The sequence below is a fragment of the Elgaria multicarinata genome, chromosome 1, assembly GCF_023053635.1.
Source record: "Elgaria multicarinata webbii isolate HBS135686 ecotype San Diego chromosome 1, rElgMul1.1.pri, whole genome shotgun sequence".
Classification (NCBI taxonomy): domain Eukaryota; kingdom Metazoa; phylum Chordata; class Lepidosauria; order Squamata; family Anguidae; genus Elgaria; species Elgaria multicarinata.
Genome location: NC_086171.1, coordinates 48,756,830 through 48,769,236, shown reverse-complemented (window position 1 = coordinate 48,769,236; position 12,407 = coordinate 48,756,830). Strand labels below are relative to the sequence as shown.

Here is a 12,407-nt window from a genome sequence, read left to right as displayed (position 1 = left end):
TGGCAATTGGCATTTCTTTTTTCTTTTCCTTTTAAAATCCCCTTCCATCTGATATAAATTTAACAAAGTAATTGACTACCTAAAACTTTTGTATGGCACTGTATCATACAAAGGAAGGGGGCAATATTTTCATCTTGACTTTAAGGATTCAATCCTATATGCACTTACCTGGGAGTAGGCCCCAGAGGGCACAGCCAAGCTTACTTCAGAGTAGATATATAGGAGTGTTACTTCAAAATAAATCTCATTACTATCAGCAATCGCTGACAGCCCTATTCAAACCACTCCCCTGCCCTCAAGTAAGGCCCTTTGCTTCCAACTCATCTTATATCCAAGTAAGCATACTTCGAATTGCAGCCTTACTTGGCAGTAAACTCACTTTAGATACGCAGAGCTTGAAGCTTCAATCCTTGTGTTCATAAATTCAGCTAAATTCTTGGTTTCTTTTAGCAGACTGTTACACATCAGAAAGTTAATAATAAGCCTAAACATTAACTAGTCCAGAAAGTCACAAGAAGTAGCAACAAGGTATATGCAAAAGTAATGATTTAATGACTGTAAGCAAGACAAAGCAATAGAATTGTGCTTCTTTTGCAGACTGGAGACAATGAAATGTTTAGCTACAGTTTTCCCCGTACAAACATGAAACAATAGTCATATAGGATAAACACCCTCACAAATGTGTAACTCATGAGTGAAGAACACACACACACAGGCACACGCACACACAGTTTGACCAAAGCAAAGCACAAACTGAAAAGTATTGGGGCTCTCCACGTCCAATCACATTTTAAAACCTCCCTCCCCCTCCCTCCCCCATCCCTCGATGCCTTCAGAAGCCAATTTTGCAGAAGGGGTTCCCCACAGCTCATTGGAGATATAGAAGTACCTGTTAACCTTTAACCAAGTTAGTACTGTACCATATACATACATATATATTAAAACAAATTTGATTAAAAGCCTTCATCCAGCAATTTGCTGATTTCTTAAGAATGAATGAAAGAGGTTCCCGCATATTTTATGGCTTCTTGTATGATTTCCTGTGCTTTTTTTTTTTTAGGAAAAAAAACCACAAACCCATCACACCAAATAATAAAACGAATGAAGGAGTAAACTCACTCTCCTGTTCCTCCATCTTCTACTACGTCTGTAACCTCCCCCTCCCCCCCCGCATCATTAAAACAATTAATCACATTGTGTAAAAGTAAAAAATAATATACTACTTAGAACAAGACAAAGCCCGTAAAATCCTTTCGAGATTGCCAATTGCTTCCGGGTGAAGGGCGATTTGAGCCTGCCCTGTAGCCTTCAGACGTCACTAGGGGAAAAGAGCTGGTATCTGCTGTGTCAGCGAGGACCTCATAAGAGGCATTTGTGAAGGCTGAACCGGCCTGGGAATTTATCACCGTATCGAGAGTGCGCCAAACACAATATTTTCTTTATAGTATTTATAAATATATCATACAATACTGCTTCCTGTTTTGTCATATACCAATATGGCATCATTCAACAAATGCAAAATGCCATCTGATTCTTACAAAAAGTGTGTCTTTTTTTCCTTTGATTTCTTTCTTTTTTAAAACAAGTCAGTAAAATAAACGGTAATACCCGCTTTTAGACCTACAGGTTGTAAAACTTTTTGTTCTGTTTCTTGATATCCTTTTCCCTTCGTCTCCTCCCCCTCCCCTCCCCATCTTTAAATCGCTTCTGCGCTCCAGCAGAGAAGTTATGGATGCAACATAAAAACCAAAATGGCTAATAAAGCAAGAAAATTGTTATTCACAGTGGCATGGCTACTACCTATATGCATAACTATGCATATTCATTTCGGTTTTGTTGACGAATCTCAAGCTGGAGGAGGGGGAAATCCACTTGGTTTCTACAAGTTCACAAACACAGCTAAAGAACAATGAACAATCTGAGTGTGTGAGTGTGTGTGTGTAAATGTAGGAAGTTAGTCTGGATTAGCAAAAGTATATCCCATGATCGATATGTATCCATTTCCGGATAATCCCGAGTCCCAACCAGCAACAGGTTGGGGATGGGGGAGCAAAAGAACCCCCTAGGAAACAAGCCGCCTTCTTGCTCCCCAGTTTTATCAGGTTTTCAACGTTGTTTCTTCGGTTGCTAGTCCTTAAGAACCCACTTAAAAAAAAAAAAATCTCTGCCATTTGGTTCAATCCACGGTTCGTATCCAATGCTCAACCCAGTAAGTCCCACATATATTTTTCTTTTTAATATCCAACGTGTGCGGGGTGGGAGGAGACGGTTCTTTATCACTCCTCCTTCAAAAGCAATTCGGAGGATCATCATTCCTGGGATGCGATTCTATCAAGCTGAATGGCCAAGGAGATAAAGAGACAGAAGGGCAGCAGGAAAGAGAGGTCTACAGAAGTGGAGGGGCGGTCAGTCCGAGGGGCCCTTTCGCCGCGTCAGCCAGACGACGTCGCGGAAGAGCCGTTTATGGATGCTTTCCGGGCCCTGGCAGCAAAGGAGGAGTGGTGGTGGCTGCCGGGGCTGGCGCCGGTTCCGTTCATAGTACTAGAGATGTGGGGGAACTGAGGGTGGGGAGACTGCACCGGGGTGCTGGGGCCCAGCAGCCCACAGGACGAGGTGGACGGGGTGCCGCCGGCAGGGCTGCTGGCCTTGTCGCTCCCAGAGTCACTTTCCAGCTCGCCGCTGTGGTTTAAGCCATCTCGCTGGTGGCCGCCCAGCTTCATTCTTTTGCACGTCGGTCGCACTCGGTACTTCAAAGGCAAGGGCCCGTTCTGCAAAAGAAACCCCAGAAGGTCGCAGCAGTCAGCAGCGCTGCCTCTCCCCCCCCCCCCCACGCACCCACCCCGCCGCCCTGCCCCGCCCTGCCCTTCTGCCCCTGCCCTACGTTACAGAGCAAGGCTGCAGGCCTCTCCCTGTTATTTACCCTTCTCCACGTGTAGATGTAGGCGATATCCATGAGTGTGTAGTAGTCCTTCAAAGGCTCCTCTTCGTACATGACATCGATCTACCAAGAAATGTAATTCAATGTCATTTGATAAAAGCCAAGCGGGAAGAAGACAACAGTAGTCTGTGCACGGGACAAAATGATCCACACACCACGATTGTACGATTCAAGTCTGTTAACTCAACTGAGGCAAGTTCTGCCTTACATCTAAGAAGTATTTAGACCTGCATGCCTCCCCAAATGCACTCAGTTTGGCAGTAATATCTCTTCTAAAAGCCCTAGACTTCGGTGAGGTTGTTTATCAACTCTTAGGATAGGCCTTTTGTGTGTGTTTTTAAATCCAGAAACAAAAGCCATTAGCAAAGGCTACTGAGCAATCTGAACATGAAAAAAGGACTTCAAACATTTCACTCCAAAGGCTACATTGATTATGATCTTCAGGGACAAGGCATCATAGATCTGACAGCACAAGGCAAAATGGTAGGGGATATTTATCTGATCTGCCCCTTTTCTGAAAATAGATGATTACATTAACCTAGAAACTTTAATATATAAACAGAAACACACTGCTAACTTATCTACAATATTACACACTGTGTGCCTTAGTTTTTGAAAGAAGTGTTTAATGAATAACATGGCTTTAAATGAAACACTTACAGCCTAAATTGCATTGGAACTTCCACCACCCCGTTAAGCCAAAAGTACCTGGAAAGTGTTGGGTATGTCCATTTTGCTTCGGAGAAACTTTCTCAAGTGCATTACAGTCATTGCTGCTGGGCAGCGTAAATATCTTTTGTCATTCGCCTGGCAAGGGCATTTGATTGAAAAACAAAATGCATATAGTTAAATACTTGGCAATAAGCCTCAGTCTAATACACAGGATAAGGATAGTGGGGAAATGATTAAAACTAAATGCTGAACCCAAGTCAGTGAGCAAAGATGCAAAACAGTGAACAAGGAAGGCCAAAATATAATGCATGTTTATCAAGTATTTTGCAGGGTTTAATTATAATATATGACAAATTTTATTTTTAAAATGTTTTCCGGTAAGGAGAAATAGGAGACTGTCCCATAATGCTACAAAGTACATGGATGATCAATAAGAACACATTTAATGTTAGTTATCAAGAAGATAAATAACTGTCTGCACAATACCTACCTCTGTCATTAATTTATTTGGGGAATTAATATAACTATTTATCTAGTTGACTCTCCAAAATAATCTAAACTTATTCATTTTTTGAAGAAGCATTGGAAAAAAATTATTTACCTCCTCTTTGGATTTCTCTTTCTCTTTATTTCCTTTCCGTTCAAGTCTGGAAAGAAGAGATATACAATTATTACAAAGAACTGCTAGCTCCGAATGTTCAGATAAAAGTAAAATATTTCTTTTGCAACTTGCCTATTTTGGTCAAAGAATTCAATGGATAAGCTTATTATCTCATCATCTGTTATAATCCTTTTGTCTTCATCTGCAACTTCTCCCCTGTCTTCATTAGAGCCATTGGCAGCTGCACAGAAAATTCCACAGTAATTTACATTTTGAAATTCAAATCAGGAAGAATGAAAACAAAACTTAGTTACAGGGAAAATCTCTGACAAAATTATCTGCAAATACTGAAATAATTCTTAGCATGTATAAAAACTTTTAACTGAACTGGGCTCTGTATTATTACTGAAAAGTTATATGGGCTATATGGGGAAATGTTTTAGCAGCCTTAGCTTTTGAATAAGATGACAGTTTTATATCTATAAAATGGAAGCTTTTACCATCAGCAGATGGGTGAGCTGCATAGAAGTCTCTTCTTCTTTTCATTTCATCTGAGTGAGAAGACATATTTGTCATTTAGTTTACTCCAGTTTCACATTGTAATACTTTTGCTGGTTGTTTGCTTTAACTGCTTACTTACTTTTGAAAAGGCCTGGTACTAACTTGTACACAATGTCTTGGAGAGTTTTATCAGATCTGAAATATAAAATTCCAAACCCTCAAATTTAGAGCTGTATTGATATTGAAATCCAATCTGCATTTCACTCTTTCCAAAACCTGAATGCATCTTCTACCAAAATGCCCAGCCAAAACTCCCACCACTTTTAAATACAGTTTTTACAGAAGTTTTACATCGCCAGCTATTTATCTGACTGCAAAAGAATAGTTTTCTGTCCACCAGAAGCCTATCTGGCCCAGTATTGCTCTTATTGTCTAAAATGCATAACAGCTAATAAAGAGGTCACAAACTAATACATAATCACAAAACAGCAATGAATAAGTAGAACTTCTGAAAAGAATTTTAGTTTTGCCTTTCTTTATCTATATTTTGCATGTATAAATATCAGTAGTTTGCACAGGAATAAATCTAGGAATTAAATATATAGGATGGCAATAATGAGGGGAAGAAAATGGATAATTTGCAGTTTAGACAGGCAAGGCAAATAAAACAAAACAAAACACGTATATACATATTATATAGGGAACGGTGGGGATCAGATAATGTCTGGACTGAAATGTCAGTTTGATCCTTCACAGAAGAACTTGGGCATGTAAATTCTTTTGAGCTTTAAACATGACATGAAGAGGCAGCATCCAAACAAGCGCAAGCAATGCAAAGCTCCCAATTAGGGCATAAAAGAAAAGAATGACATTTATAGTCTTTCCCTTACCTTATATTCAAAAGTGGTCTGGTTTTGTGAACTTGGACGTCGCAAATAGGACAATACTTGCTGGTCTCCAAATAGTGCACGATACATGTCTTACAGACTATAAGAAGAAAAATATGTAGAGGGAGAGAAGCTAGATTTTAAAGAACAGTCAAGGCAAACTCTTCAGCTATGGGGGCGGGGGAGTGTTGCTAAACCGGGAGACACTAGATACAAAGTTAACCAATCCTTGTCAAGAAAATATAATAGGCCAGTTCTACAAGAGTTGAAAGACGTCTCTAAAACATATAGGGCAACTGCAAGGGCAACCAGAGCAAAGCTTTCTTTAACTGGCTGGCACCAGAGACTCTAAAGGGTTTGGTGGCAGGGCAGCTCTTCCGCTGGACGGGGACGGGGACAGGGACGGCCGGCTGAGAAAGCAGCAGGACAGGAGTACTTACAGGAGTGCAGACACTCGATGATGGTGGTTGCGTCGATGAAGTACCCTCCGCAGATCACACACATGAGGTGGGGGTTTAGCTCGGTGATTTTGATGCGGGTGGTGCGATGCATATTTGCGCAAAAAGAGGCAGCTCTGAAAGACACACACACACACACACACACACACACACACACACACACACACACACACACACACACACGAGGAGCGTTTAAGTGCCAGAAGGAAGACCAGAAGGAAGGGAAGGGAAGGGAAGGGAAGGGGGGAGAGGCGGTGACTTCAAGGCAGTTCTTCTGCCCCTTCTCCGACTTAATGGTACGCCCCCCCCAAGAAAAAGGGGGAACCACCCTCGGTTCCACGTGACTAGGAGGGCCGTGGGAAGCTGCCAAGCCAGGACCTGTTGAGCAAAGGGGGAGGGCAGGGCCTGCAAAGAGGGAGGGGGCAGCCGCGCTGCCCGATGCCCACCTGCCCGCCCCCTCACGCATCGGCTGTTAGGAACGGGGGTGGCGGCGATCGCCCCAAGAAGGAAGCGGGGAGGCGCGTCCGGTCCCCCTCCCTGTGGCGCACTGGGGCCCCCGTTGGCGCAGGCTGAAGAACGGGAGCGGGGGGCGGGAGGGAGAAGAAGCGGCGCCCGATCCCGGTGCAGCTGCGGACGTTGCCCTGGGCATTTCCGGCGAGGAGAGGAGGAGGAGGAGGAGGGGGCGGCGGCAGTGGCGACGAAGGAGGCAGGCAAGCAGAAGCCAGCCACGGAGGGCGGGCTGCCGGGCTGCCTGGCTCGAGTGGGGCCCGCCGCACCTCTGCACCAGGGCAGGCGGGCATCGGCGGGGCCGAGCAAGGCGCAGAGCGGGCGGCGGGCGAGGATCGGGCCGGCCCCCGGAACTGGGCTCCGCCGCCGCCGCCGCTGCGTCGCCGCCTGGCTCGCCAATGCTTCGCCGCTGCCGCCAGCCCAACAGGCTCGGGACGGCGGCGCCTTCGGAACCGTGCGATCTAGGGGGTTGCTATAGCAACTTCCACTTACACTTGGCATCCTGCCACCGCCCGGAGCGCACCAGGGAGGGGGAGGGGCCCAGATGGGCGCGGGAGGGGGGGCGAAATAAAAGCAGGGGGGAGAAAGGAGGCAAGAGAGAAAGAGAAAGGCGTGGAGAAGGGCCGGGGGGGGTGTCTTGGGGAGCAGCGAGAGTCTGGGGGTGCCGCACTGGAAGGGAAGCCGAGTCTGGAGGTCCAAGTGTAGGGGAGCCCGGCGGGGCTAGGGGCAGCGGCAGGGAAGTCGCGGGGGGGGGGGCGTGGCTGGGGGGCGCGGGAAAGGGGTCCTCTCCGGGCCAGAGCCCCCTCCCTCCTCCCCGCCGGAGCCGAGGGGACGGGGTGGGGGTGCGAGGAGGGAAGCCAAGAGCGGCGCTGGCGGTGGGAGGCCTCGGAGGCGGCCCGCGCCAGCACTGGGGTCTGCGCCAGGCCGAAAGCGAGAGGCTCCTCCCGGGGGCCTCCATCCACGTCGACTCGGGGCAAGAAAGCAGCAGCAGCAGCAGCAGCTGAGCCCACGCCGCTTCCTCCCTCCCCGGCCCGCGCTTGCCCCTCTCCGCTCGGCCCCGCCAAGGGACAGACCTAGGAGCTGGACCGTCTCGGGCGCTCTGCTGGGGCGCGATCTTAGCGAGGCGCAGGTCTCCCTCCGGCCTGTGGCGCAGGCCGGGCCAGCGGGGCCGAGGCGAGAAAGGCCCTGGCTCACAGCAGGGCGAGCACCAGCCCCGTCCCGCCGCGACCTCCACGCCTCGCCAGCAAGCAGAGCAGCGCCCCGCGTGAAAAGACACGCGCGCCGATTCCACTGGCAGAGGTTGCAGCGGGGGAAGCAAGGAGCCGCAGCCTGGAAGCAAGGGCCGACAGCTCCGGGCAGAAGCCTGCTGCCAGCCCCGGAATCCCAGCCCAGGCAGGCAAGCCCGGCCAATAGTTTACGGTGCGATCGGGTCAGGACAAGGGTCGACCGGTGGGTGGGTGGTGATGTGCCTCCCCTCTACCCTCGCCGCGGCCCCGGTTAAGTTTCCTGATCTCAGCAGACCCCCGGGGCCTCCTTGCTCGGAACCCACCGCAAATCCTTCGCCGCTTCCGAAAGAGCCATGAATTCCAGCCAAAGTTGCCCAAGAAAAGACTACGAAGAAGCAGGAGAAGCGAGGGGGCGGGTGGAGTCCAAGACGTTGCCGGGATCGCCCGCAGCAGCAGAGCCAAAGAGCGACCTTCGCAAGCAGCTTCACTTGTCCCGACTGCCTCTCTCTCTGCACTGGAAGCGAGCGGCGGGAGGAGAGAAAGGGGGCAAATTCTGCACCAAGAAAACGGTTGTTTGTCCCCGCCCCCGAAAGCAAAGAGAAACAGGTCTGGCTGGGGAAGAGGAGCGAAAGAAGGCAGGCGAGAACCTTGGCCTGAGCCCCGCGTGTAGCCGAGAGGTTCAGGCACACGGAATCGCGGGTTTCAGGCATCTCTTCCCGACAGCATCAACAAAGACAAAAGCCTCGGCGTTTTGGATCTCTCGCCAGCTTCGGTTCCTGGCTGCTGCTAGACTCGCCTTTCGCCTTCACCCAGGAGGAGTTGCTCCGAGGCGAATGGTCTCTCGCTCGCTCTCGCTCTCTTCCCCCCACCCCTTTCTGCCCTCTTTTTATTTGCTCAAGCCAAGACCACAGTCGATCCTAAATATCTCATAACTGCGAAGTAAACAGCGGCCGAGGTCGTATTAATCGGTCGGCTTAAAATCCTTCTCTAGCGCTGAGATACAGAGGCAACCCAATCCTTCAAAAGATACTAACACATGTTTCATTTCACGGAAACAGTCTCTCTCCCGGAGTGGAAGAAAACTGAAATCAACCGTGACGCTTGTTTGGTCGCAGCTACCCCCCTCCCCCGCTTTAACCGCATATTATTTATTACCCAAGTTAGCCTTCTCCCCTCAGGGCATGATCGGAGGCATCTCCGAAATCCTGAATTTTAGGCAAACTGAATCAAAGCAACAAGACACTCTTACACCAAAAGACGTCAACACACGTCCCTTTCTGCTCATATGCTGTATAAATTGCAATATAAACATAAAGAGGCTCTCATTACCAAACACACAAACCTGTCTAGGAGTGAACATCTATTACCTCCTCGCCCCCGAAACCCCCCCTCCCCGCATTGATGTCCTGTGTGGATACAGTCAAGACACACTGCCCTTTAAAAACACATAGCAGATTTTATCCACTTCTTCCCAGGCACGTATTCAACCGTGAAAACAAGGGATGGTAAAAACATGTTATGACAGCCAACTGAAAGTTGGGAGGCCTTACACGGGTTACCTGAAATTGGGAGGGGGGGGAGAAAAGAAAAGAAAAGAAAAGAAAGAAGTAGAAGGGGCGAATCCTACTATAAATGCTCAGGGGCACTCTATGAATTAACACATCAGTAGCCCTGTACGTGTGAATGTAGCCAAGTCTATCCAAAGACCAGATAAAGTGGGATAGAGCAGAATTCCATTGCGCTTACAGCCACGCAGAAAACACCTTCCTTTACCTGTCAGGCAATGCTGGAACTCATTCTTGAAGGCGATCAATGGCATTTTAACTGTGTGGCAACCGATTCCAAAAGCGGTGTGTGGCCACCTAGGTTGTCAACAAATGTGTTTCCCCCTCCACATATCTGGTCGAAATATACGTGCAAACACGTTGCAGCAAAGGAAGACACCTGGGTGCCCAGTGCAGACAGTGCACATTCTGTATAACCCAAACTCCTGAAAGTAGCAGATGGAACTGTCTAGCTGGTTGCCTGTAAGCACATTAGGGGATTCCTGCTCAGCTATCTCAGCGCCCAACTCCTAATAAAAGCCTTCTACCTCTAGAGCAAAAACACACAAACATTCAACCCAGTCTCCTTCCCACCCAGCCCGCACAAGATTATATTTCCAGAGAAACTCTTGACCTTGGAGGATCCTTACAAACAAACTAGTCTTAAACACCTGACTTCTTCTTTTAAGGTTAACAAAAGTGTAGCACACACCACGAAGATGCTGCGGCCACATGCCTGGCTCTCCAGGTTTGGGGGCAAGGGGGAGGGAAAGAATGTTTGACTGACCTGTTTCCTACCCAGCATTAAAAGAGCGAAAACGGACCCCCTGAGAGGACTGTCCTGCCAAGGCCAAGTGTGTTTAGATGAACAAGCGCAACCCAGTGCCCTTGTGCCAGGCCCCCCAAGCCTGGAACACCCTCATCACGTCTGAAATACGCACAAGACGTTTCGGTTAACTCGCCTCTATTCAGCCTGGAAGGATGGGAGCAGGGGTGGTGGTGGTGGTGGTGGTGGGTGGGTGGGGGAACACCAGCTCCATAAAAGAAAGCCACGCTAGAAGATCCTGCGAGTCGCATTACCTCGGCTTCCCAAATTCTCCCAAATCTGCACAAGGCAACTTCTTCGAGAGCCAAACACGCGCGCCGCCACCTCTCTCCCCAAAAGTTATTTTCCCTGCTTCTGCCCTCCCCAAAACGCAGAAACGTTCACATTTTAAGCACAAATGAAAAGGCACACACTGGGAGCGAAGGGAGCACCGCCATCTTACCAGCCCATCCAGTTCCAGTCCAAGTGTTCGCCGAACTTAAGTTAATAACATTTCTTCGGGAGTCGCCCGGGCGGCAACGAACCCCCCAGCGGGATCGCCACCCCCCGCTGCACCCATCTCTATAAAATGGGCGCGCTACCTGGCTGCTGAAAGCCCGACCGACCCGTTTCTTTCGGAGGCAATCGCCATCCCATGACCCAGGCAGCTCTAGTTTCCATTAACTGTTCCCGTTCAATCAAAATCTGCATTTAAACAAAGAGGTCTGAGCTCCAACAGCTAGCAGAGGCGGAAAATATAAATCTCCTCCTGGGGGGCCATGTGCCCGGAAAGGTTTTAGGACCAAGCTGGGGAAAGAAAGGAACTAAAATGGGCAAGCCTGGCTGCGGAACGAAATCGAGAGCACGGGCGGCGGCGGCGGCGGCGGCGGCGGCGAACGTCTCTGCGAGCGAGCGAGCGAGCCAGTGTGTGCGTGTGTGCGTGTGGCTGAAGCGAGACTGTCAGCGCTTTTCCCATACGGAGAGCTCGGGGACACCTAGGCTCCCCTTCGCAGCCTACGGAAGCCCCCCGAAATCCGCCACCGAGCCCCCACCCGCCTCCGGCCGGGGCTGGAAAGCGCGCCCGGGGATACATACCCGCCGAAAGGGGCTGCTGGGTGACGATCGAAGCCGCCAGAAGAGACAATGAAAGTTAAAAGTCGTTCAGCAGAAAATGAATGTGAGCCAAGCGGCCATCTTGAAATGAACTGCAGACGCTGTCAATTGCAATAAGCGTATTGCTGCTGCTGCCGCTGCACTCAGCTCATTTTAGTTCCAAAAAACACCCGGGGTCTCGTCCTCGTCCTCGTCTTCCTTCTCCTCCTCCTCCTCTTCTGCTGACCCCCTCCAGGTTCCCTCCGTCTCCTTCGGAGTTTGCTCTCTTTTTCCCCTCCTCTTCCTTTTCTCTCCCCTCTCCCCCCCTCCTTCCCTCCAATCCAGCCCTCCTTAAATGCGTGGCTCGGTTCTGGGATCTTAAAATCGTTCTAACCCGAAGGGTTCGCTTCTCTTCTTCCCCCAGCAGCCCATTGTCTCTCCCTCTCTCCACTCCCCCCCCCGCGTCAATCTCTCCCCCCCTGAGGAGGTTCTTTCTCCCTCCCCCTGTCCTCCCCCCCTTTAAAAAATATGATGGTTATTTCATAAGTGTGGAGGGAGCAGAGGAGGAGGAGAGTGGCGGACGAGGTGTGGGGTGGGGGTGGGGTGGGACTGCAACGCTGAAGGCGCACAGTGGAAACTGACACCGTCCCCAAAATGGCTCAGAGTTCGCCCGCCCCGCCAGCATCACGTGGGGCTCCTCATTCCTTAAGGGTGGCCTGGGAATTAGTGTCGGTGTAGTCGGGGCCCGTCAGCCTCCCTGTGACCCAATCCGGCGACTCGGCCGCCTCCTCCCCTTCGCGCGCCACCCTCCCCTCTCCGCCCTCCGCCTGGTCCTCTTCCTCCTCCTCCTCCTCCTCCTCCCCCCGCTCCACACACACACTCACACACTTTGCCTAGTCCTCCTTTTCTCCACGGCACTCACGCTGCAGCCTGTTTCACCTCCTCCCGCTCTTCCTCTCCCTCTCCCTCTCCCTCTCCCTCCCTCTCTCTCTCTCACACACACACACGTACACGATGCACTATTCCTTTTTCTCTCCCCCCACCCCCAGTGCACGCATACACACCCACCCCGCACTACACACACTTTGCCCATTCCGTCTCCACGTTTCCCCCACTTCCCCACATTTCACACACCCTGTCACCTCACAGGCGCAATCGCCTTCTTTCTCGCTTAAC

The 12,407-nt window shown here is 50.0% G+C and overlaps 1 protein-coding gene across 1 annotated transcript; it reads right to left on the bottom strand.

Annotated features, from left to right (window-relative positions):
• Window positions 1-539: 539 nt before the first annotated feature.
• Window positions 540-11,678, bottom strand: BMI1 (BMI1 proto-oncogene, polycomb ring finger). The gene is made up of 10 exons (XM_063127534.1): window positions 11,235-11,678; window positions 6,040-6,173; window positions 5,603-5,699; window positions 4,852-4,907; window positions 4,712-4,762; window positions 4,344-4,452; window positions 4,212-4,257; window positions 3,647-3,745; window positions 2,921-3,001; window positions 540-2,768 (listed from the first exon to the last, which is right to left on the bottom strand). Exons 2-10 carry the CDS (start codon window positions 6,149-6,151, stop codon window positions 2,433-2,435), a joined length of 987 nt encoding a protein of 328 aa, XP_062983604.1. The 5' UTR covers window positions 6,152-6,173; window positions 11,235-11,678; the 3' UTR covers window positions 540-2,432.
• Between the last annotated feature and the right edge of the window lie 729 nt (window positions 11,679-12,407).

Bases quoted from the DNA above. Each gene is read 5' to 3' on its own strand.
- BMI1 (XM_063127534.1), bottom strand. From the start codon at position 6,151: ATGCATCGCACCACCCGCATCAAAATCACCGAGCTAAACCCCCACCTC. The intron at 4,763-4,851 runs GTAAGTAAGCAG...CTTCTCACTCAG, and splicing joins AGTACCAGGCCTTTTCAAAA to ATGAAATGAAAAGAAGAAGA. The intron at 3,002-3,646 runs GTACTTTTGGCT...ATTTCTTGGTAG, and splicing joins ACATACCCAACACTTTCCAG to ATCGATGTCATGTACGAAGA.